This window comes from Lolium perenne, chromosome 3 (assembly GCF_019359855.2).
Source record: "Lolium perenne isolate Kyuss_39 chromosome 3, Kyuss_2.0, whole genome shotgun sequence".
Taxonomy (NCBI): domain Eukaryota; kingdom Viridiplantae; phylum Streptophyta; class Magnoliopsida; order Poales; family Poaceae; genus Lolium; species Lolium perenne.
In genome coordinates, this window is record NC_067246.2 from 206,522,505 (window position 1) to 206,547,182 (window position 24,678).

General features: G+C 44.5%; 2 protein-coding genes and 1 long non-coding RNA gene across 3 annotated transcripts; 2 read left to right on the plus strand and 1 right to left on the minus strand.

Annotated features, from left to right (window-relative positions):
• Positions 1 to 937: 937 nt before the first annotated feature.
• Positions 938 to 1,724, plus strand: LOC139837620 (uncharacterized). The gene is made up of 2 exons (XR_011754187.1): positions 938 to 1,136; positions 1,218 to 1,724. It is a non-coding gene; the product is annotated as an uncharacterized lncRNA (long non-coding RNA).
• A 1,392-nt stretch (positions 1,725 to 3,116) lies between these two features.
• On the minus strand, positions 3,117 to 4,519 carry LOC127343169 (uncharacterized). Its single transcript, XM_051369285.2, has 3 exons — positions 4,060 to 4,519; positions 3,843 to 3,968; positions 3,117 to 3,756 (listed from the first exon to the last, which is right to left on the minus strand). The coding sequence occupies exons 1-3, from the start codon at positions 4,452 to 4,454 to the stop codon at positions 3,234 to 3,236; spliced, it is 1,044 nt and encodes a 347-aa protein (XP_051225245.1). The 5' UTR covers positions 4,455 to 4,519; the 3' UTR covers positions 3,117 to 3,233.
• A 14,824-nt stretch (positions 4,520 to 19,343) lies between these two features.
• LOC139837621 (uncharacterized) lies at positions 19,344 to 21,063 on the plus strand. The gene is made up of 2 exons (XM_071826980.1): positions 19,344 to 20,204; positions 20,293 to 21,063. The coding sequence occupies exons 1-2, from the start codon at positions 19,694 to 19,696 to the stop codon at positions 20,961 to 20,963; spliced, it is 1,182 nt and encodes a 393-aa protein (XP_071683081.1). The 5' UTR covers positions 19,344 to 19,693; the 3' UTR covers positions 20,964 to 21,063.
• Positions 21,064 to 24,678: the final 3,615 nt, after the last annotated feature.

Here is a 24,678-nt window from a genome sequence, read left to right on the forward strand (position 1 = left end):
CTAATTGGGGCCGATGAGGCAGCCAAGCATCTAGGTTTCCGGGAATGCTGACATCACTTGTGTCTTCCAGAGCAGGTAATTACGCCGCCCAAGTTTGACATTGATCAATTGGCTAGGGCTTGCGTGGGAAAAGGTTGTGGAATAGTAAGACAATAAGATTTGTTTGTGCTACCAGACCTCAATTGGGGGCCTGCCATTTTAAAATATGATCCAAATTAGATTCGTTACAACCCTTTTGCTAGTTAGGTCGGTCGAGAATTATGTTACTCCCTCCAATTCATATTACTTGCCATTAGTATGGATGTATCTAGAATTAAAATATGTCTATATATATATCTATATTAATGGCAACTAATATGAATCAGAGGGAATAGTTTTAGGTCAACTATAGAACCGTTAGATATGCATCATGATTCCTCATATGAGAATTGTATACATGTGCGCAATTACACATCTTTTTTCGATTACATATGAAACTGGGTGACGTGACCAAGATTTAAGTTAGTTCTAGGTCGACAAGAATTATTACAACCAAACATAATCTTTTTTTCTTTGGATTCTATATTATCAGCTAGCTAGTTTGCTAGTCTGTCAAATAGTATACGTCAATGAGAGCGAATAGAATGAACCGCCGGGCATTTGAGCTTGGATATCTCACCACACATGGGGCATCGTGACTTGGAGACGGAATGTAGGTGATAGCGCTTTTCTGCCTTAAATCTTCAGTGAATACACACTGTCTACGCCTAGTGCATGTGGGCCTGTACGAGGATTGATGACGAAATGTCTGGTTGCTGGTACTGGATCGGACCGTACCACCTGCACCTGTCGGCTGGTAAAAATTTGGTGTTTCACATTTTGGCCTGGCCCGCTAACTATTAAATCCGGCCTGCGCCGTTCCTGTGTCCACAAGCAAGTACTTCTTCTTCCCCAACCACACACCGGACCAGGAATTCCAGTGCCTGATAAATCCTGTAGCAGCCGCAAGTAAACCCCCCTGATCCGCCGGAGCTGTAGAGGGCTAACTGGGGAGAAAGACCCTCTCGTCTGAAGGCAAAATGTCCACCAAGGACCCCGGCGATGATCTAGTTGTGGACGCGGCACCAACGTCGGCCGCGGAGTGCAGATTCGACCAGGTAACAACCGATGCTAAGCCACCGCCGTTATTGTTTGTTCTGGTATCTCCTATATGCTCACACGACTGGACTGTGGAGCAGAACTGCTTGAAGGAGGGGGAAGCCATGCTCATGTTCAATTCAGCGCCAGGGGAGGACGAACCAGATGCCCAATCTGATGTACCTCGATCCCCGGTGACGGTGGATGGGCCTCCAAGGGATTCATCCAGCGGGGCGTCGGCGTGTACATCAGTGGACGGCTAACTAGCTAAACTATCTGGATTTGAAGCCGGCCTACGATGATTTTGAATCTCTAAAGCAATGGGCAGCTGCGGGTGGTCTTCTTCCTACTCCACCTCTCCTTAAATAGTGATCGCCGGTAAAAATGAACGTTGCCGCCCGTTATACAGTGCGGATTCGCTTCTCCATGGTCGAACGGTCGGGTTCGTCCTGCTGTACGAACAGTTTGGCTGCAGGTGGTGTTGGCCATGGACCAGCTAGGTGTGCTGTACATCTATTGAAAAAAAAAGGTGTGCTGTACATCGGCGCGTATACTAGGATTATACCTGACTTATGTGAATAAATGGCTTAGTGGTCCATGTTGTTGCACGAATCCTGAGTTAATTACAGCCTTGGATGCGGCCGGCTCAAATGCCCGACGGTTCAACTAAGAGTTTTCCATACGTCAATATGCTATCAAATAGTATATTATCATGCTAGGGCTTAGAGCGCATTGGCTTGAGCGTAATGCACGCGTGTTCGAGGGGAAGCACACCCCGGTGGCCGTGTCGTTGAGTTTGCTTCTCGACGATTGGCGAGCTTGGGTAGTTGCCAGAGATAGGGGTGGGTCGGAGGGAGAGTGAGTGTCCCTCCCCGGCCTTGTTGCAGGCTAGGCGTAGGCGAATGCCCAAAGTGGCGTTCGTGTGTGTTTCCACCCCTCGGGTGCTTGTAATATCGTTGGACTTGGACATCTTGGTCCGTCTCTGAAGCTTAATACAATGACGCGCAGATCTCCTGCGGGTTCTCTAAAAAAAATGCTAATCTACATTACGGTAACAATAATCACGTGAAAACACACCTCATTTTTAAATAGTATGTATATAAGTATACAATCTATCTTTTCTCTATAAAAAAGCACATCATCTTAGAGATAGCTAATTAAACTTACAATGGAGATGCACATGCTAGGTCTCCTTTAATTCATATGATTTCTTGTATTTGCATATAAATCATGCAAGATCTGTATCCTATGAAAAAAATCGAGATAAGTTATTTGATTCATAGGAGCATATCACATAGGAACATATCACATAGAAACTAATCCTATAGGAGTAGATCATACCTCATTAAATATTCCTTTGCTATAATTTCATCTTTCCAATAGGATATACTAAGTAGGTATGACATTCCGAACCTATGGCTACCGTTTTCCTATGTTTTTTTTTTCTTTCCTATGAATCAAAAGGATCCCATTTACTAGACTCTATGCATCTGTCATGTCACATTGGGTTTGTCACACACGATGATGCCCAAAGCCTACTGTGCAAAACCTGGTGTTGTTCACCATGTTCATATCTGCAGCGAGCCACCTAAATCCCGAAAATCGAATGCATTAATGTGCTTAAACTCTTTGGAACTGCTAATTCTTATCTAGCTAATTTAGTACTAAGCCAAATCTTACACCGGATTTGCTTTGTGATTCATGTACTATGTGTTGCAGCTTTAGTTCAGTTGCAAGTTGTTCACAATTCGTGATAGTCTATGAGTTGCGTTGTGTATGGTTATCCCGGATTCCCGAAACGTTGTCTTATATGCATGTAGGTACGAACAGTCGTCGTCAGTCAGACTTCACTGCCTCTCGCGGCATCGATCATTCAGTCGTTATTGTTGTTTCGTTCTTGTCGTCGCTAGTCAGTAACCTGCTGGTGACGGCAAGTGATACTTTTCACGATAGTCCTTTGCATCTGGCACGACCATAGTCCGCGCACGTAGCTTTCAGAATTTCAGATCGATCAGAACTCATCTGCTCGCCACTAAATTAATTTCCGTGGCATATCTATCCCACTTTTACATGCTTGTTTATACAAAAATCGTGCCCAAATCTCGTCCTGCGGCGACTTAGAAATAGCGCGAATTATCCAAGAAATCGGCGTCGGCTAGCTGCAGCATGAACTCCATGTCCGCCATCTGGGAGTCCGTCGTGGAGGTGAGCTCCACGTCGGGCACGTTCCTGACAACCTGGTGCTCTGACGTCGCCGGGGACACGAAGGGGGATGCAGCGAGGGCGCAGCCAGCTGGGAAGTCGCTGTTCGTCGCGCCGCCGCCGCCGATGTCGGCGGCGCCTGCTGGCTTGGACTGGAACGAGAACGGAGTGTCCAACAACCCCTTGGCGACCCCCTCGGCCTTCAGTCCTACCGAGATGATGGAGCTCAGCTCCTGCCCGCCAGCGCCTGCAGGCTGCGTCTGCCATTGTTCTCCGCTTGCTGCGAGCCGCGGCGGCCTCTGCAGGCTGTTGCACTGCGCGCACGTGTGGTTCCCGTGGTAGACGACGTCGAAGAGCAGCGGGTCGCCGTCGGCGCGCTGCACCTGCTTGCTCGCGTGGCAGCTCTGGGTGTGCCGGTACGTGCATCGGAAGTAGGCTCTGCGAGAAGTTCGATCTAATCAGCTGCCCACGATCGATTAGGCTATCGATAATGGTAGGAGTTGTGCTCGAGCGTCGTCTCTTACCTTGGGTATTTGGCGCCGAGGATGTCCTTCTGGCCGTACTTCCTCCAGCTGAAGCCGTCGTCGAGGGGGCCGACGTCCTGGACGGTGTTCACCCTCACCTGCGTGCTCCACTTGGGCAACGCTTTTCTGCACTTGCCACAACCATTTAAATGCTAACAGACGACATACTGACCAACAACCATGGATCGATCACAAATAGGCTTTTGGTTGCTCTTACCTCTTCTTGCATTGCCCAGTCGCATTGGCGCCGCGGCACCGGGAGTCGGCACCCTGGTCGGATCCGCCGCTGCGGGGACTTCCCTCGGCGGACGGCGGCGACCCCGGAGCACCAGAGACGCAGCACGAGGACATGGCGATGTGGATGGACCTATCGACGGAGGAGCGCATGCTGGACACCAGCGCCCGGCACCGCTCCCCTCCGTCTTCGGCGACGCCCTTCGCGCCCATCTGCGCCTCCAGCTGCCTCACCGTGTCGAGCACCTGCGCCAGCTCCGTGGCCAGGGCGCACCTCTCCATGTACCTGTCCGACGACGCCGACCCCTCCATCAAACACTTCCACGCACCTCGTACCTCTCCCTCGCTCGGCCGTATGTCAGGGTTGCCGGCGTTCATACGACACGACCGGCGGCTGTGTGGTCGTCGTCGTCGCCGTTTGTGGGTGTCAGTGCGGGCGAACGGGGGGCGGTTTTATAGAGCTGGTGGCCGGGGCTGGAAGCCAAATGCGGCGTCACTGGCTCTCGCTCGCTGTCCCTGTTGGAAGAGTAAAAAGTTTGACTGGATTAATAACACAAGAAATGTTTAAAAGGACTTGCTTGTGTAATAGTCAAACACTTGGACCGGTCTCTGGTCGCGGGGTTGGGCACTAGCAATGCTGAGTGCTGCTTATACTTGTTTAATCTAGAACATCCATTGACCAGTTGACCGCGTCCTTGATCGATCATGCATGCATCATGTGATTGCTTTGAGATTAGTACATGCATGAAGTCTCTCATACTTCATTTCTTTCTGCATGTCCATGGTACAGGTCTACCACACCACTAGTACTCTCTCACGCTCATTTTATTTTCGGTCGCAGATTTGAAAGAGCCTTGTGTGCCAAAATAAATTTGAAGTAGATTAATAATCTGTTTGAATTTGTCTATTTCTTTGGGCAATATGTTTCAAACAAGTCTAGAACAGATTTGTTTTGACGAAATTCAAATGATGAATTCCAAAACACATTGAAACATCATGATGGATTGAACGAAACCCAATAAACGAACACCAAGTTTTATGGTTGGAAATCTAAGTCAAATGCCAATTATTTTCTAAATTGATGAACCAATTTTGAAATGGAGTGAAAAACAAATTGTTTCGAAAAATATTACTCCCACCGATCCATAATAATTGTGGTGGGCTTTGTTCAAATTTAACTAAAACCATGACAACTATTATGGATCAGAGGAAGTACTATATTTAATCGTTTTAACTATATGTCATCTTCAAATTATTTTCTAACTTGATGAACCAATTTTGCAACAGAATCAAACAAATTGTATCGGTAAATGTTTTGGCCATGTTTCATAAAGTTTTTCAATGTTTCACCAAGTTTCAGAAGTCGATTTTCAATTATTGTTATAATATATTCAAGATTAGTCGTGTTTTTAAGCTCTCTTCGCTAGAAACCCAAATGTTTCATCAAGTGTGCATGGTAGAACGCCGCACTCTAGCAGAACAGATGGTAAGATTGCTCTTTTGGTGTTAGTGCTGGGTAAGTTTATGTTTTGATGCAAAAAAAACATGAGGAGATTATCTTATATTGTAAAATTTTCATAAGAGTAAATATTTACAAAGAAATTTGAAAATGAAGAAAAACAGAATAATAAAAATCGAAAGATAGGTTTCTCTTTGAAGCAACCTAGGACTACTGGACCTTGTTAATGGATTTCATTCTGGTAATTTTTTAGATAAAAGGCACATAAGTGTCCAACTTTAAATTTATAAAGCTCTTTGATTTAACAAAGTATTACATGTTGCATATAGCTTACGCTTGGCGCATTTTTTGCGTGCAAAGCTTTAGCTCGCTTTCCACATAATCGGCGCATGCTTGATCCTGGAGTTTGGAGTTGATCATCGACACCTTCAATAGGATCATAGTTTTGTAAATTAAGACGATTGGGTGTTTAAGAGCTTTTGACTCGATAGTCAACTTGTTACATACGTACCACAAAGACCAACATTGCGGCATAAACAATATCTACAATAGGGTCTGCAGGGTTGTCTAGAAAAAAATTCTAAAATAGCGTAAAAAGTGTGGAAAATTGGTCGGACACCATCTACGCCCATCCGTTGGCAAAGAAAACTCCGTGCAAACCTAGCTAAAGAGAAATAAAAGAAGATGTGAGTTGCATCCTCCCGGATCCCACACAGCGCACAAGTCCCGTCTGAAGGTTCATGTCTAGTTGCTACCTGTTGGATGAATGGAAGAGAGCTAGCTTCGAAGAAAAAATTTTGAATTTTCAAAGAGATCTTCGTCACCCATATATGTTTGAAATGAGCAACGTTTCCGTTGCAGAAGTTTAGCATACATTGAGCTTATTGTGTATTGACCAGACGGGTCCACGACCTAGACACCTTGTCCAAACCCTCGCCAAGCTCAATGCCTTCAATTCATGCGCCATGCGCCACCATTGAGCACTCCCAACTTGGTCAAGAGAGCGACAAAGATGGAGCACCCACCCTTCATATGTGCAAGATTGGCTCATCGAGATCACATGATTGTGGCAAACCGAGAAGAGGAGCGGGAACCGATCCTGCAATGGCCATTCCAGCCAAAAGAGTGTATGGTAGCCATCACGTAACTCATGTTTGGTTTACTTGTTTAATCCATAACATCAACAAAAGTGTTGCCAATGAAACGATGGGGCAATTTCCGAACCCAAGCTTTGATGCCACATCAATGGGTTTCACCTCTAGAGAGCAAGTCTTAGCAATGTAAACACAACTGTTGTCACATACAAACAAAAGGACATACCTTGTGGTGAGACTGGGTGGCGGTACTCGAAGAGGATCACTAACTTGAAGTCATTATGTGATGTTGTCCACACTTACCAACTCACACCAACATACCTTCTAGTATAGAAAATAGGGATTTCTATTTTCGTGCCCTCGGTTCCTTAGTTGTGCTCAGTTTTCCCCAGACCCTTAGTTTTTCCTCAGTTTTCCCCAAGCCTTTGTCTGAAACCCGCAGAAGGAGCTCAGACGGAAGGAATCCGTTTATTTGAACGTTCCGTGCTGACGTGTGGGGCCGCGTCGTCTGTGGGGCCGCGTCGTGTGGGGTTGGTAGGAAGGGACCGCATGGGACAGCACGAGACCGTGTTTGGTTGTACGTGAGAGCTGGGTTTGGTCTCTCTCGGCCCAAATTGGCATTTTTAAGAGCACATTTCCCCCTCTTTCTCTCTCTGTCTTTTTCACCAAATTAGTATCAAATCTAGAGAAGCTTCTATTTCTGTCTTTCTTCAATTATTTATGCCTTTTGGTCCTCGTTTTTTGCCCAATATGGCAGCAAATCTAGTATCAAATCTAGAAGCTAGTATATGATAAATTCACAGCAGCATAATCAGAAAACTAAGTATAATACATAAACTGCATACAGCAGCCAAAAGCAGCCAATAACATTGTTAATGTTCACAACAAACTAAGCTAGAAAAAAATAGAAGACACACGCAATGTATGGCCAACAAGAAGATTAGGATACCCCAGGATGAATGAATTTGTTATTCATTCCTCATATATTTCTTCGTCGCTCCATTCGTGCATTATCCCAAGGAAATATTCATTGAACTCCCGCCGTCTACAGTGTGCGGCCAATACATCCTCCAAACGGTATGGCCTGTGTTCATTTATCAGACCGTAGCTTTCTAATCTATCCACATATTGTGGCGTACTCATCCTAGGACTTTGTATCATGAAAATACTCTCTGGTATAACCCAAATCCGCGTAGTAGATGCAGCCAGGTCGAAGTGTCGGGTGCACTCTGGTGTCGACAGAGATACACCGGATATAATGCACGAAGAAGACATGAATGCCAATGTTACTGACCGGATGGAGAGAGCGGCTCTGAGTGTCCACACGGTACACCAATGGCATGTTGTGCATCAACACAAGCAGCAGATCACCATCCGACTTCACAAGGTAGAACTTGTCACTTCCAAGTTCTGGAAATGAAATTAGTGTCTCCATCTTGACAGTTGTCGCGCGCTGCTGCAACTGTACATTGGTGCACACTATTCTTCCGGACTCAAAATTGTCCACAGCTATTGCATACAGTTCACCATTGAACGGGGTAATGCAACGCATACTATGGTTCTCGATCGAAAATCTTCCTTCTCCCCAATCTTCAGATATATCCTTAGTTGGAGTGCTCTCATCGACCCAACCAAGTTCCTCCGGGTAATGTCCGCAAACGAAGATCATAGTCGGGGAGTTGATTACAGCGACTGAATCCAGAAAAATAGATGGCATCTGCGCCTCAAACATAGTGTTCGATGTCTTTGTGAGTGGGTTCAGAAGTCGTATCTTGTGCGGCGGGTTCTTCTGGGCAAGAACGATGACGCCACGGCAAAAGCCGACGAAGTAGTATCTAAAATATATTGATGAAGATAACATTCAGCACTAAGATTGAAAATAAGAATAGATTAACCCTATAGATATGGAGGAATTTGAACCTTGCACGAACTTCAGATAGATCTATGGTGACGTAGCGGGATGTGCCGAGTTGGAGTAAGGTGAACTCAGCGGCGCGTGGAAGGGCGTGGTCTACCATGATCCATTCATGCAGGTGCACGTCGGGCTCAGGTAAACCTGAGCGCCAATTTCTACAGACTTGCCTCATAGCAGAGTAGGTGTCCACGTACTCCTCATTCGCCAGTAAGAATTCGCCGATCTTGTGAAGTGGTCCGTCAGCCGTGAGAGAGGCCCAGTTCACGGAGGCGCCGCGCTTGGATGCGCCGCCCTTGGAGGCGGCGGGCTCGGCGGCAACGGGCTCGGAGGCGACGGTCTCGGAGGTGACGGGCTCGGGGGCGACGGGCTCGGGGGCGATGGCCGCCGGCGCATTCTTCTTCTCCATCGCCGGCAGGGGAGCGCGCGTACGGCGGTTGGGGTTTTTTGGAGAAGTTGATGGGACGTGAGAGGGGTGGTTTCGTGTGTGAGCGAGAATGAGACGTACTGTGTGCAGAGAGAGAGAGAGAGGGGCTTACGCGTCCTAAATGCGACACGCGTCCTACGCGTCCACTATTGCACGTCTGCACCGCGACACGCGTCAACAATGGCACGTCTTCCACTTCTGCACCGCAACACGTGTCCTCGAGTCTAACCCTGAAAATTTAGATATACTCAGGTATACCCTCGAGTCATATACTAGCATTTTTTGTGTGCTCAGTTTTCGCCTTGAGTGATAATACTGGCTAGTGCAATATACTCAGTTTTACCCTCAAGTGGCTGGTCAACTGGTCAACAGAGAGTCAACAAATGGGATTAACTAGTTAAATGAGTTATTTAATATGCTAAAAATTCCGAAAAAGAGTGGCACTTACTCATGGAGTCTTTAGCACAAATTGCCACTTCTCAAATCATAGATAAATCAAGTTTTACCACAAATTGTCACTTCTCAAATCACCTAGTAGCTATGAAGGTGCATGGTTTTCCACAATAAGCCCTACCCAAAACAGCTTTCCCCAAAACATACTTTGTCTGAATGAGGCCATAATTTTCACACTCATGTATATTTGTATTGCAAATAGTTTGAGGTAGGCCAAGATGGGTTTCATTGTACCAAACACGCATTTTCCATTTTTTAAATCTCATATTTGAATCCCTTAGTCTGTTTACTACTCACTTGCCCTTGGTTTCTTGATACTACTCAGTTTTGCCCTCTCCCTTCACAAATTCTCACAGACGCCCAACATTGCCCTGATTGGTCTAGCCGATGTCACGCGGATCGTGCCCGCCGACCGTTGATCGTAGGATTTAACGGGCAGGATAACCCCTATCTCTCTCTCTCTGGTCGGGGCCACCATCCTCTCTCTCTCTGTCGGTGGTTAGCTTCCACCCTCTATATATGCTTAAGGGCGGTTACCCAGTATGCTAAAGTTTGGTTTTCTGCATTATTTTTCACAAGCTAAATTATAAACACTTTTAGGCATTATTTTTCACGCAAAAAATGATACACCATCACCATTTCTTGTAGCCATTACTTTGCACGCAAAAAATCCCAAAATGATAAACCATCACCAATTTGTTGTAGCCATTACTTTTCACGCAAAAAATGATACACCATCACCAATTTGTTGTAGCCATTACTTTTCACGCAAAAAATGATACACCATCACCAATTTGTTGTAGCCATTACTTTTCACGCAAAAAATGATACACCATCACCAATTTGTTGTAGCCTTTACTTTTCACGCAAAAAATGATACACCATCACCAATTTGTTTAGCCATTACTTTTCACGCAAAATGATACACCATCACCCATTTCTTGTAGCCATTATTTTTCACGCAAAAAATGATACACCATCACCCATTTCTTGTAGCCATTACTTTCCACGCAAAAAATGATAAACAATCACCGATTTGTTGTAGCCATTACTTTTCACGCAAAAAATGATGAACAATCACCGATTTCTTGTAGCCATTACGGTAAAATGATAAACTATCACGAATTACCATTTCTTTTAGGCATTACTTTTCACGGTAAAATGATAAACTAAATCACGAAGTTCCATTTCCGTCAAGATAGTCCGCATTACTTTTTTGTTGAGATATATACCCCCACAACGGTCATCTCCTCCTTAAATTATTGTGTAAACCCCTACAACGGTCACCTCCTCCTTAATTTATTGTGTAAACCCCTACAACGGTCATCTCTCCCTTATAAACACCCACAACGGCCATCCCTTGTGTCAATAGGTTCTGCCTCTCTCTTCTTCATTCACATACACTTGATCATCCATTGCCATGGCTTCCACGTCTCGGACGCGAACCGGAAGGGGAAGGGGAAGGGGCGGCCGGGGTGGTGGATAATCATCATTGCCACCACCACCGTCAACACTGCCATTGATCATAGAGGAGTTCTTCATCGTCATCTATGAAGACCCTTTGGTCAAGAAGGTACGTACACGTTCCCACATATATGATGCATGTGATTAATTATGGGCATGTTCTAAAAAACCTTTAATTTCAAACAATCGGCGCTCGATCTCTTTGCAGGCACTCCCAAAAAAGTTTGCCGACTATCTTGACGGCCAGGAGCCAGCTAAGGTGTATCTGCGAGCAGCTGACTGCGGTCCTTGTCTCTGGACCGTGGAGGTCCTATTTGACGGACAAGGCCGGATGTATCTCGTCAAGGGCTGGGAGAATTTCGCCATCGCGCACGGTGTGGATTTCGGCTGCTACGTACACTTCAAATATGAAGGCGATGATGTGCTCACAGTGAAGGTGTTCGACGGAATAATGTGCAGGAAGTACTACTACTCGGACGACGAAGATACTGACGATGAAAGCGACGACGACGTGAAGCCATGCATCCATCCCCTTTAGATAAGGGGATTATGACCAAGAATAGATATGTAGCTTCATATGCATCGATTTAGAGATCTACTAGCTATTTTCTATATATTTAGAGATCTAGCTATTTTCTATATATTATGCACAATCTTTAGCATAAGAGTCACTTTAGATTAACCTACGAAAATATTCACCTACCATGGGCTGAGGCGGCCCCACAGAGCGACTCTATATTATATTCTCTAAATAAATAGACAACCCCAGCGGTCATTGGCTGCGGAGGCCCCACAGAGCGGCAATATATGATTTTCTATAAATAAATAGACGACCTCACTGGTCATTGGCTGCGGCAGCCCCACAGAGCGGCAAATATATGTCTTTTCCTGAAAAATAGACGACCCCACTGGTCATTGGCTGCGGCAGCCCCTCAGAGCGGCAATATATGACTTTTCCTGAAAAATAGATGACCCCACTGGTCATTGGCTGCGGCAGCCCTATAGAGCGGCCCCATTTGTCATTGGCAGCACCGCGTATACAATCAGAAAATAAAATGGCCCACGCGTCAGTGATATACGGATGGCTACTCGTCAGCACGAGACGGGTCAGAGAGGAACTGCCCTCTGTGCATCCCCACCCGTCAGATTAACGGTAACGGTAAGACCTCTGACCTGACGGCAACCCTCCCGTCCGAGTGTCTGCGAGGGGTTTCAAACTATAGGGAGGGGAAAACTGAGGAAAAACTAACGAGCTGGGAAAAACTGAGCAGAACTAAGGACCCGAGGGCACGGAAATAGAAATCCCTAGAAAATAACCCCAACATGAGCCAAACGCTCATACACCTACTTATGTATCTTAATGCGAACTGATAGGGCAAAGGTGGCCGATCTTTCGATGAGATGGGGATAATTCGATTTGTTGGTGGAGTTCGTGCTTGACGATCCGACTACACGTGCAAAGCTCGTGCGCCAATGTAATCGCTAGGACAATCTCCGGGAGTTACTGATCTTGCGGAAGCACGATCAGCCTGACCAGCAAGGGTCTTAATTCCTACCTGAAATCGAGAACAAGTAAGAACTAAAGATGCAATCAGAATATTGCAGATAGAGATGAAAGCTTGATTGATAATAGTGGGATTCTGAATAGTCGGTCTTGTTCTGGGTGTTGGCCTCAAAAGAAGTACACGTAGTTGCAGTAATTGGCTAACTTTTAATCTAATCAAAATCCAAGTTCTAATGACGGCTACAGAGGGATATATATGGGGGAAGTGAAGGGATTTTCGTTCAACCAGCTAGGGTTGGCCAAAAACACCCCTAAATGGGCCTTCCTCCACTTATATGGCCTCTTAAAATTCCCTAAAATACCTAATCCGAAAATACATGGGCCTGGCCCATTAAATAAGGTGACGCAGCACCAAAACTAACTCTTTGGACGAATTTTATGATGGGGTAACTTGTATAATTCATCCAAGCATCATTGCTTCACTATGGTGGCTTCAATGTTCTGAAATCCTCGCTTGCAACGCCATCCTGAATCCTTGCAGGTCTGCTGTCATCTCCATGCACGTTCCTAATCCAATGCTTGGCGTCCATGCTAGATCCATTCCTAAATAATATAAATACATTTGATTTAGGCAGCATCATATTCTCATATATATTAGGAAGGATTCCTAGTAACGAATGTACCTGAGATGTGGTTGTAGGAGTATTGGTTGTATCTATCATAGAGATGTCCTCATCACGAACCACTTGGAAAATATAAAGTCATATGCCTCATGCACAAGATCGGTGAGACATGTTTAGTCATCTTTAGGGATCACCGAAGTTCAATAGTCCGCCCATCAAGTCTACAAAACTTTAGGACGACATGACTAATTGATATTGGAATAACCATATTCCTAGAATGGCCACATACACCCTACGGACTCACACTCACGATGTGGAATCTCCTACCACATCCATGACGTGTCCACCTGAAGATAACCACTCATATGTGCAATCCGAACGTGGATGTCACCACAGATCTTAACCATGTCCACATGATTGAGTTGCTGAGTAATGCATAGAGCCATCCTTTCAAAGGATGCCACCCACCCTTGGACGCGCGACACATATCCGGAGTAGCGTTCACTAACTGCTAGTGTGCCCATGTTGATCCCATCCCTCCAGTATCAAGGGGTAGAGGGTGCACTACTAGGAAAATGTCTAGTAGTGTGCCACTAGTAAAATTTTGAAATATGGATCTACCACCATTTTTGTGATTTTTCCCATTTTTTGAATATTTTTTGTTATTAGCGTCTTGGCATATGCTCTTCATCTTGGTGGAGGCATTGGAGGTTGATACGGCGGCGGAGGGGTCAGGGCAGGGCGTCCGCAAGGTCGAGGCATGCGAGGTCATCGGGTCGGTGAGGTTGTCCGATCGGGAGGAAGGGGAGTAGGAGGTAGGGATGAGGCATGAGGATGAGGAGGAGGAGGAGGAAGAAGAAGGGGATGAGGAGGAGAGGAGGCGGCATGGAGGAAGATGAGAAGGAAGGATGGAGGAAGAGGAGAAAGAGATAAGTAGGCAGGAAGGAAGTGAAGGAGGAGGCAAATGTGGATAAGGGATGTGTGGAGTTAGTCCGGGTAGGTTGCTTGTTTGAATTTTTGAAAAACTACTAGTGGCACACCCTCGTATTTGGCAGCAAAATCTAAATCCTCCAAAAACTCCAATTTCATTTTCATTTTGAGGAATCTAAAAAACGGTAAATGGCGGTATGCATTGAAATCGGATGTGTGAATTTTTCTGTAGAGACATTTTCATATTAAAAACTTTTTTTATGGGAGTCCGTATGAAAAATCCAGAACTATTTTACTGAAACATGTGTCATTTGCAAAGTATGTCGAAATTCATGTTTGTTAATTTTCCTAACAATTAGAACACATAACACATGGCTATCTCAAAGGATTTTTGAAATTGTTAATTTCTATCAGTTCCTTTATTTTAAAAAAAATTAAAAAGGCAATCCACGGGGTGAGAATTTAGGGACCACTTACCAGTGGCGCATCATGCGTTGCTGCGCCACATGTATGTGAGATACCTGTGGCGCACCAAGATCCCCCCTCCCCCCATGATGCGCCACTGGTTATGTGCAATCCGAACGTGGATGATCCCCCCTCCCCCCATGATGCGCCACTTGATGGGCGGACTATTGAACTTCGGTGATCCCTAAAGATGACTAAACATATTCCTAGAATGGCCACATACACCCTACGGACTCACACTCACGATGTGGAATCTCCTACCACATCCATGACGTGTCCACCTGAAGATAACCACTCATATGTGCAATCCGAACGTGGATGTCACCACAGATCTTAACCATGTCCACATGATTGAGTTGCTGAGTAATGCATAGAGCCATCCTTTCAAAGGATGCCACCCACCCTTGGACGCGCGACACATATCCGGAGTAGCGTTCACTAACTGCTAGTGTGCCCATGTTGATCCCATCCCTCCAGTATCAAGGGGTAGAGGGTGCACTACTAGGGAAATGTCTAGTAGTGTGCCACTAGTAAAATTTTGAAATATAGATCTACCACCATTTTTGTGATTTTTTCCATTTTTTGAATATTTTTTGTTATTAGCGTCTTGGCATATGCTCTTCATCTTGGTGGAGGCATTGGAGGTTGATACGGCGGCGGAGGGGTCAGGGCAGGGCGTCCGCAAGGTCGAGGCATGCGAGGTCATCGGGTCGGTGAGGTTGTCCGATCGGGAGGAAGGGGAGTAGGAGGTAGGGATGAGGCATGAGGATGAGGAGGAGGAGGAAGAAGAAGGGGATGAGGAGGAGAGGAGGCGGCATGGAGGAAGATGAGAAGGAAGGATGGAGGAAGAGGAGAAAGAGATAAGTAGGCAGGAAGGAAGTGAAGGAGGAGGCAAATGTGGATAAGGGATGTGTGGAGTTAGTCCGGGTAGGTTGCTTGTTTGAATTTTTGAAAAACTACTAGTGGCACACCCTCGTATTTGGCAGCAAAATCTAAATCCTCCAAAAACTCCAATTTCATTTTCATTTTGAGGAATCTAAAAAACGGTAAATGGCGGTATGCATTGAAATCGGATGTGTGAATTTTTCTGTAGAGACATTTTCATATTAAAAACTTTTTTTATGGGAGTCCGTATGAAAAATCCAGAACTATTTTACTGAAACATGTGTCATTTGCAAAGTATGTCGAAATTCATGTTTGTTAATTTTCCTAACAATTAGAACACATAACACATGGCTATCTCAAAGGATTTTTGAAATTGTTAATTTCTATCAGTTCCTTTATTTTTAAAAAAATTAAAAAGGCAATCCACGGGGTGAGAATTTAGGAACCACTTACCAGTGGCGCATCATGCGTTGCTGCGCCACATGTATGTGAGATACCTGTGGCGCACCAAGATCTCCCCTCCCCCCATGATGCGCCACTGGTTATGTGCAATCCGAACGTGGATGATCCCCCCCTCCCCCCATGATGCGCCACTTGATGGGCGGACTATTGAACTTCGGTGATCCCTAAAGATGACTAAACATATTCCTAGAATGGCCACATACACCCTACGGACTCACACTCACGATGTGGAATCTCCTACCACATCCATGACGTGTCCACCTGAAGATAACCACTCATATGTGCAATCCGAACGTGGATGTCACCACAGATCTTAACCATGTCCACATGATTGAGTTGCTGAGTAATGCATAGAGCCATCCTTTCAAAGGATGCCACCCACCCTTGGACGCGCGACACATATCCGGAGTAGCGTTCACTAACTGCTAGTGTGCCCATGTTGATCCCATCCCTCCAGTATCAAGGGGTAGAGGGTGCACTACTAGGAAAATGTCTAGTAGTGTGCCACTAGTAAAATTTTGAAATATGGATCTACCACCATTTTTGTGATTTTTTCCATTTTTTGAATATTTTTTGTTATTAGCGTCTTGGCATATGCTCTTCATCTTGGTGGAGGCATTGGAGGTTGATACGGCGGCGGAGGGGTCAGGGCAGGGCGTCCGCAAGGTCGAGGCATGCGAGGTCATCGGGTCGGTGAGGTTGTCCGATCGGGAGGAAGGGGAGTAGGAGGTAGGGATGAGGCATGAGGATGAGGAGGAGGAGGAGGAAGAAGAAGGGGATGAGGAGGAGAGGAGGCGGCATGGAGGAAGATGAGAAGGAAGGATGGAGGAAGAGGAGAAAGAGATAAGTAGGCAGGAAGGAAGTGAAGGAGGAGGCAAATGTGGATAAGGGATGTGTGGAGTTAGTCCGGGTAGGTTGCTTGTTTGAATTTTTGAAAAACTACTAGTGGCACACCCTCGTATTTGGCAACAAAATCTAAATCCTCCAAAAACTCCAATTTCATTTTCATTTTGAGGAATCTAAAAAACGGTAAATGGCGGTATGCATTGAAATCGGATGTGTGAATTTTTCTGTAGAGACATTTTCATATTAAAAACTTTTTTTATGGGAGTCCGTATGAAAAATCCAGAACTATTTTACTGAAACATGTGTCATTTGCAAAGTATGTCGAAATTCATGTTTGTTAATTTTCCTAACAATTAGAACACATAACACATGGCTATCTCAAAGGATTTTTGAAATTGTTAATTTCTATCAGTTCCTTTATTTTAAAAAAAAAATAAAAAGGCAATCCACGGGGTGAGAATTTAGGGACCACTTACCAGTGGCGCATCATGCGTTGCTGCGCCACATGTATGTGAGATACCTGTGGCGCACCAAGATCCCCCTCCCCCCCCCCACACACACACACACATATACTTGTGACGCACCGCAGGTCGTAGTGCGCCAATGCTAAGTTTTGTCTGGTATTGTGGCGCAAGTATAATGCACCATTTTCCTAGTAGTGGTCTGGCAAAATTTTGCTTCATGCAATGTCAACGAGGCTTACAGATATCATGTTTTTCTGTTTACATATAATAGAAGTTATAGTTGGTAGTGAGTTTCCACCTCTGTCCATCTACTCCCTCCATTTTAAATTAACTAACTCACCGTTGTCTAGGTACGCATGCATGTATGCCTAGATACATACATATCATGGCGTTTTATATTTTAGGATGGATGGAGTATCATAGTAACAAAAAAGATGTCGCCATGACATTGGGCTTTATAACACTATAATCTTCTTCTTAATCAAGATAAGTGGAAAATCTATTGCCCTGTTTGTTTTTACGAAAAAGTCAGAGGTTCCAGCCAAGACTACATCTACATGGCACCTACGTGGGTAAGTGTCAAGCAAAATCAAGCTAATTTTAAATCCACAGGCGCAATGACATGATTATAAGTCAAAAAAGGAGAAAATATAGCAGACATGATAAAAAAAACGTCTGAAAGAAATAAACCAATTAGGCGAAGTGAGAGATGCACTAAAAGAAAAACTCAGTGAAATAGTTGCTCTGCATGTTTGAACAGAAACAATCCCTTAACTTTTTCAAGCGAAACTGAAATTACACAAGACCAATCTTTCTGAAATTCTAATTTGACTATGGTTGTTGTCCAGGTGATATTAAGGAACTTTGGAGGTGTCACGAGAAAAAAAAAAAAGCTCACTAAGAGTGGAAAGGTGGTTGCTAGAGATTGGAACTATAAACTCTTTTCCTTTAGGCCTCGTTCGCTTGCTCCCGACCCAGCCGGTATTGGGCCGAAATCCACGTGGTTACACCGGTGTTGGGCCCCCGGGGTTTAGATACCGGCCCGCGCCTGAGACGTGTTCGGTTAAACCACGCCGGTTTTTTACTCCGTCCGGTTTTGGCTGCAACCCGCCGATTTCACCGGTTTTTAGAAACGCTCCAGTAGACCCGTGGATAGGATCCCGAGCGAGACACGACGAAGCGGCGCTCCCTCTCGGCTCTCGTGATAGCGCCAGCGGCGGTGACTGGAACGGAGGGTCGGAGGGGATGGCGGCGGCGACTAGACGGTGGCCGGCCGGAGGAGGAGAGCTCCTCGACGCGGACACCGCCCTCCTCGACGCGGACGCCGCCACGGAGCCCGACCAAAGCCCTAGCCGGAGGAAGCTCACGATCTTGCCCTTCCCCGCCTTCGATGCCGGCCGGTAGAAGGTAAACCATCTCCTCCTCCCCTCCACATCTTCTTGTAAACCATCAGTTCGTGTTGGTTGGTTCCAGTAGTGACGTTTTGATCTGGCATGGATCTTGTCCAGGAACGTCCGTGTGCTGGATGGTTCCTTGATCTGGTAGATGTTGATGCTTTGCTCGACTAGTGTAGAACAATTTTCGCTGCCTCTACAAGAGATTTTGTCTGTAGAAAATCATGCCGGTTGTGGGACTCGAAAATCCTCATCAGTTTGAATGTCAGATGCATTTTTTGTTGGGGCTGCATCTCGCAGCCCCTCTCTTCATCTTCCTCTCAAACTCTCAGTCTCTCTTGTTTCTACTCACAAAAGAACACACACGTACACAGCTCACCAAGGAGAACTTTTGCTTTGCCATTTTCCTCCTGGTGAGAACACATACGCTACATTGTTGCTCTGCCCGTAGGCTCTACTTTTCAATTACTGAATGCATACTATATATACACGAGGCAGACACTCATGCCACTCCTCCACTAACCACTAACTCCACTAATGCGCTAACTAGACATGACTACTTCTCACTCCTGAAATCACTCTAGGACTCACCGATCTGGACATGCAGATTTGACCGGCTAACACTACGACCTCTTCTTCCTGGAATGTCTCTAGAAACCAAACTAACAGATACACAATGTGCACACATGCACGTATACACATCACATGTCAAGGTTAATTCTAACATTTTTGTCTACATCTTATGGAATTACTAGTGTGTTGCAGTATCAAGAACATCTGCTTGTTCAGAGTTGTGCTGGTGGTAAATGGTCAGCTGGTGGTGCTGAAGAACCATCCTGAACTTAACTTATTTCATCCTGTTTTTATTTTACATGATGGTTATTGGCTGTAGTAATTTAAACCTGAAATTATTGGCTGCGTACGAACTGTCCAGTGCATCCTTTTCAGCAAGTACCAATTATCCAGAGTACATATTAAACCTGCAATTATACTTTGTGTGTTCTCTTTCTATTTGTGGTATTTAAACCTGCACTTTGTTCCTACTTAGTATCTCGAATTTGTTGTGGTATTTAAACCTGCAATCAAACTACTGCAACTATCCTAGATAGAGCAAGATAACTATTGCAACCTGCTCTATATAGGATAGTATGTATAACAGCAGTACCTATAAGTTTTTAATTAAAAGCAAATTCTGTTCATTAATAACTGGTGTCCTTTTTATCTTTAATTTTTGAATGGCTTTGAGAATTACGGATCGGATTAGGAAGAGAGAGGAGGAGGAAGAGGAGGAGGATGATGATATGATTCTATTTCTTTTACCAATGCTGCATCTGCTAGGTGAACCAAGGGAAAAAAAGCCCCGCCATACATCGACGATAAGAGGCGAGGAGGTTGTAAGGGACTTGCTGGAAGGGCACGTACAAAATTGCCTGGTAGCATTTAGGATGGAGGCCCACATCTTCAGGGCTTTGGCTAGTTTCCTTCGATGTGAGAGTTTGGTGCGTGATACCAGACTTAGCGTCGAAGAGAAACTTGCTGCCTTTCTGTGGATGTTGTTCCATAATTTCTCATACCAGGATCTCCAAGTACAGTTCAGGCATAGTAATGACACTTTCCATAACATCATGAATAACTTCTTCAACAGCGTTCCTGCACTATCCAAGCACTTTCTGAAGCCTCCAAATCCAGCTCAAGTACACCCAAATATCCGGAACAACCCAAGATTCTTTCCTTATTTTCAGGTTTTTGCTAAACTACTTCAGTCTAAATCATATAACCATGGAAATATATTCTTTTTCACATAGCAAATAATACCTTATTGGTGTTATTTGCAGTCTTGGAGCTATTTATGGGACTCATGTTCCCATGAACATTAATGGTGACATAGCCACACCATTTAGAAATAGGAAGGGAACACTCAGCCAGAACGTGATGGTGGTGTGTGACTTTGACCTGAACTTCACATTCATTTCTTGTGGTTGGGAGGGTTCTGCGACTGATGCTAGGGTTCTTAGGTCAGCAATTCGCAAAGGGTTTAGAGTACCTGAGGGCAAGTTCTATCTTGTGGGCGGTGGGTACGCAAATACTAAATTCTTTCTTGCTCCGTATCGTGGTGTTCGATACCATTTGAAGGAGTTTGGTCGTGGTCACCGAGCACCCCAAAACTACCAAGAACTGTTCAATCATCGCCATGCTGTGATACGTAACCATATTGAATGGGATTTGGGAATCTTGAAGAAGCGCTTCCCCATTCTCAAGGTTGGAACACATCACACAATACAAAACCAAGTCAAGCTACCGGCTGCTGCTGCAGTGTTGCATAACATCATCCGTATGCACAAGGGGGGTGAGAGTTGGTTAGATAACCAAAGAGAACTCATACCTGCAGAAAACTATGTTGACCTTCCTGATGGTGACCCCCCACAAAATCATCAAGTCAACCATGAAGGCGACCACCTTAGAGATACCATTGCGCAACAAATGTGGGCAGATTACCGACGTTAAGTAGTGATGTAATAAAGTAGTAACATCTGAACTTATTTGATGTAATAGGGTACCAGACTTGAACTTCTTCTGTTTTGCATCTTGTTTGATGTAATAAAGTACCAGACTTGAACTTCTTTTGTTTTGCATCTTTTTTGATGTAATAAAGTACCAGACTTGTTTGATGTGAGATTTTTTAATTCTTATATGGTGAATAAATGTATGGTTGCTTGTATCAATAATATTTGCAGGGGTCGCCATGTCAACCATGACGAATGTAAGACGATCTTCAAGGCTGGCAACGCAAGGCAGTGGTGGGGTAACAAAAAAGAGGGGAACATCATCTAAAGGTGAGTGCATGTGTTCCCTTAATGTGATTGACGCTACTTTGGGTTGCTGTTTTGAATTCTTTATAATGTGTAGCTTACTGTGAACTTGACTTTTTTCTCAAACAGCTAGGGCCTCTTGGAATGCAAACCTAGAAAAGGCTCTTGTGGATTTGCTCCATCAGCACAATACTCCACAATATCGTGAGCAGAATGGATGGTCCACCGATATTTGGAACAGGATTACCAAGAAATTCCATGATAACCATCCATACAAGAATTACACAAAGGGTCAGATCCAAGACAAGGAGAAGTAGTTGAAGAGAGAGTACAAGATGCTCAAGGAGGCTAGACAACAGAGTGGGGTTTCGTGGAATGAGAAACGGTGTATGGTTGAAGCTGATTTAGAGTTGTGGGACAACCTCATCATTGTAAGATAGTTCGTATTGATCCTTTCATGCTTATATTCATTCCTTTTAACAATATGCATCACTCATGTGTTCCTTTCTATTGTGCAATCATTTCCTAAGATCGGGAAGTTCCGTAGAAACAAGGCTTTTCCGCTCTTTGATGCCTTGGGAGAGTTGTATGATGGACATCTTGCCGAGGGAAACTGCAACTACATGTTAGTTCTGTAGAGACCACACATTCCCATCATGATATTGCATAGACCTTGGTGGATGATACACAAGGAGGGATGCAAGAGGCTAGTATGATGGAGAACATTGTTGGGAATGGGGAGGCTCAGCCCACGGTGCCTTCTGCACCATCAACAAGTACTGAAAATGAACCCAAGAAGTGCCGGTCAAATGGAGATATTGCTGCTATGATAGAGAAGTACATTGAGATCAAGACGAAGCAGGTCGAGAGCAAGCAAATCGCGAACATGGATGAGTACTCAATCAAGAACTGCGTGGCTCGGCTAAACACAATGAGATTGTCACGAGAGGATAAGGTCAAAGCCCTACAAGTCGAGCTCTTCATTTGCGTTGATATGGATACTGCTCTCATGTGGCTGCAAGGCGAAATGGCTTAGGAAAGGTAAACTCTCTTCTTGTCTGCAATATTCTCAATCACATGTATATACTGCTAGCTAGCTGGATGCCTAGGAGTTGAGTGGTTCATTCCTGTGTGCTTAAATTTTGTGGTCTTGCTGCTTGCATCAGCTTTGGTAAAGTTATAAAATGCATCCTATCCAAGTTGCATCACCACTGCTACAATGAAGTTGCATCAGTTTTAATAAACGAAATATATTAAACTATTTTACTTATTGTTTCTATTCAACTATTTTACTTATCTGCAAAAGTACAATACTTTCAATTCAGGCGTGTCCCAAGTACAGACCAATAATCAACTCAAAGTATTTTACAGTTTACAATTTTAATTGCCCTTGATTACATATGAAAGTATGCATTTGTTATGTGGCTTTACATCTGAAAGTACTACTCTATCTTTGGTTTACTAAACACAGTGAGATTTGTTCTCTGTGCTCGTCCGAATGAACTGAAACTGTAGAAGCAAAGTCTAATTCAGTTTTTTTAACAGCCTAATTCAGTTTAAAAGTCTCATCCGGATGCTTTCTCATTGCTATACATGGCCAGGTGCAAAGGTTGAAGAAGCCAGAAGAAGAAAGGCAACCAATTCATGTGTGCTTTACAGCAGAAAGACTGAATATATTAATTAGCTGAATCTTGTAGTTATTGTGTCAGTATGTTTATGGAAATGAATCACATGTAGCTTGAAATATAATTATTGAGATCATTATTTTCCATCTAACTTTCTGAGTGACAAGGTATCGACTTGTCAATGCCTACGGATTGTAGGCTAGGGTTTTCAGGGAAGTAGAGGGCAAGTAGATCTCGAGGGTTCAGCCGGAAAAGTACTCGACTGTTAGTAAAACTAGGGTTGTGTTGACCATGAAATCGATCCTTTCTTTCTCCCTCGACTCCCCCTTAAATAGGAGGCGGAGCCGAGGGTTTCGTGATGTACAAGTTACAAATACCGGGAGACTCTTTGAGTTCGTCCCATAATAGTTACAAGTTATTATTTCTAATACAACTCTATCTTTCCAAACTATCTCTTAATTGGGATTCCGGGCTTCATAACCTTCGGGTCATGGGCCTTCAGTAAACCCCGGGTACCATCTCCGGTAGGACCATTGGGGATGCCTATGTCAGTAGCCCCCGAGATTTTGCTTGAATCGAAGAATCAGGGAAAATCTCCATCATTACAATTAACACTTGATTTCTTCGAGTCACTTAATGACTTTCATAAAACAACCATATGTTGTACAGGGATAACGGTAGTTGGGGCTGGTTCATCTGACGGATCAGGTACCAGTTAACTGCTCTCGTGGCAATCCCGCAAAAACCTACTTCAAGATCAAGTCCCTGGACATGATCTCGGTATACTAGCGTAATTCGACATGTGCCGCTTAAGGTCTTACCATATGCCGAATTCCAGTCATGTTTTATCGGGTACCTAACGTGTCTGTTAGGATTTTTCTTCGCATCTGTTGATATGGAAAAAAGTAGCAGAGCGCATTCGGGTGCGATGCCACGCCGTGCAGGACAGATCCTGGGGTCTTACCTTCGCAGAGTATAGCGGCATTCAGAGATTTAAGTAGCAACTGAGGCGCTCTGAGAATATATTGTCGAGTGCCTTTTTCGGCTGTTGGAATAGCATATTTATTCGAATCGGTACGATGACTTATATATTTTTTACCTTGTCTTCCCGATGGGAGTATATGAAGAGTTATATCATAACTCGAAATTTGCTCACCATGACTTCTTCAATTTCATCGGGTACGCGAACAGCGTTCCCGATGGGAGTAGCCCCCGAGGCTACAGCCAAGTGCTTGTACTTGGTTGTAGGCTCACCTTTGTATTACCTTTGTCGCTATATTGTCAACTTTTTCTAATACTTTCATCTTTATCGGGTGCGCGACCAGCGCTCCCGATGGGAGTAGCCCCCGAGGCTACAGTCGAGCATTTATACTTGACTGTAGGCTCAACTTGGTGTTACTATTGAACAACTTTATATTTTTGTCATCCGCATTATCCTCTTATCAGAAGTTTAAACAATACTTCGGATAAGAGTAGCCCCCGATCATATGAGCAAATGCTTGTATTTGATCATAGGCTCTTGTCTTTTCTTTGTTGAAATACTCGAAATTTCCTTGTCGCTATCTTTGATGAAGCTATTCGAAGTTCTCTTACGACGTCATTGCTGACGATAGCTATAGGCTCATGTTTGTCTTTTTGAATCAATTCCTTTATCAAACTCCTTTAAAAAGTAGCCCCCGAGCATTTGATCAAAAACTTGTATTTGATCAAAGGCTCCGGAATTATCAACAACTGTGTCACCAATCCTCAAAACATTGCTTCCGCAATTTCCTTCATAGTGACATC

Coding starts and splice junctions, on each gene's coding strand:
- LOC127343169 (XM_051369285.2), bottom strand. CDS start 4,454: ATGAACGCCGGCAACCCTGACATACGGCCGAGCGAGGGAGAGGTACGA. Junction 3,969..4,059: donor ACTGGGCAATGCAAGAAGAG/GTAAGAGCAACC, acceptor TGGCAAGTGCAG/AAAAGCGTTGCCCAAGTGGA. Junction 3,757..3,842: donor CTCGGCGCCAAATACCCAAG/GTAAGAGACGAC, acceptor AACTTCTCGCAG/AGCCTACTTCCGATGCACGT.
- LOC139837621 (XM_071826980.1), top strand. CDS start 19,694: ATGGCTTTGAGAATTACGGATCGGATTAGGAAGAGAGAGGAGGAGGAA. Junction 20,205..20,292: donor CTTTCCTTATTTTCAGGTTT/TTGCTAAACTAC, acceptor GTGTTATTTGCA/GTCTTGGAGCTATTTATGGG.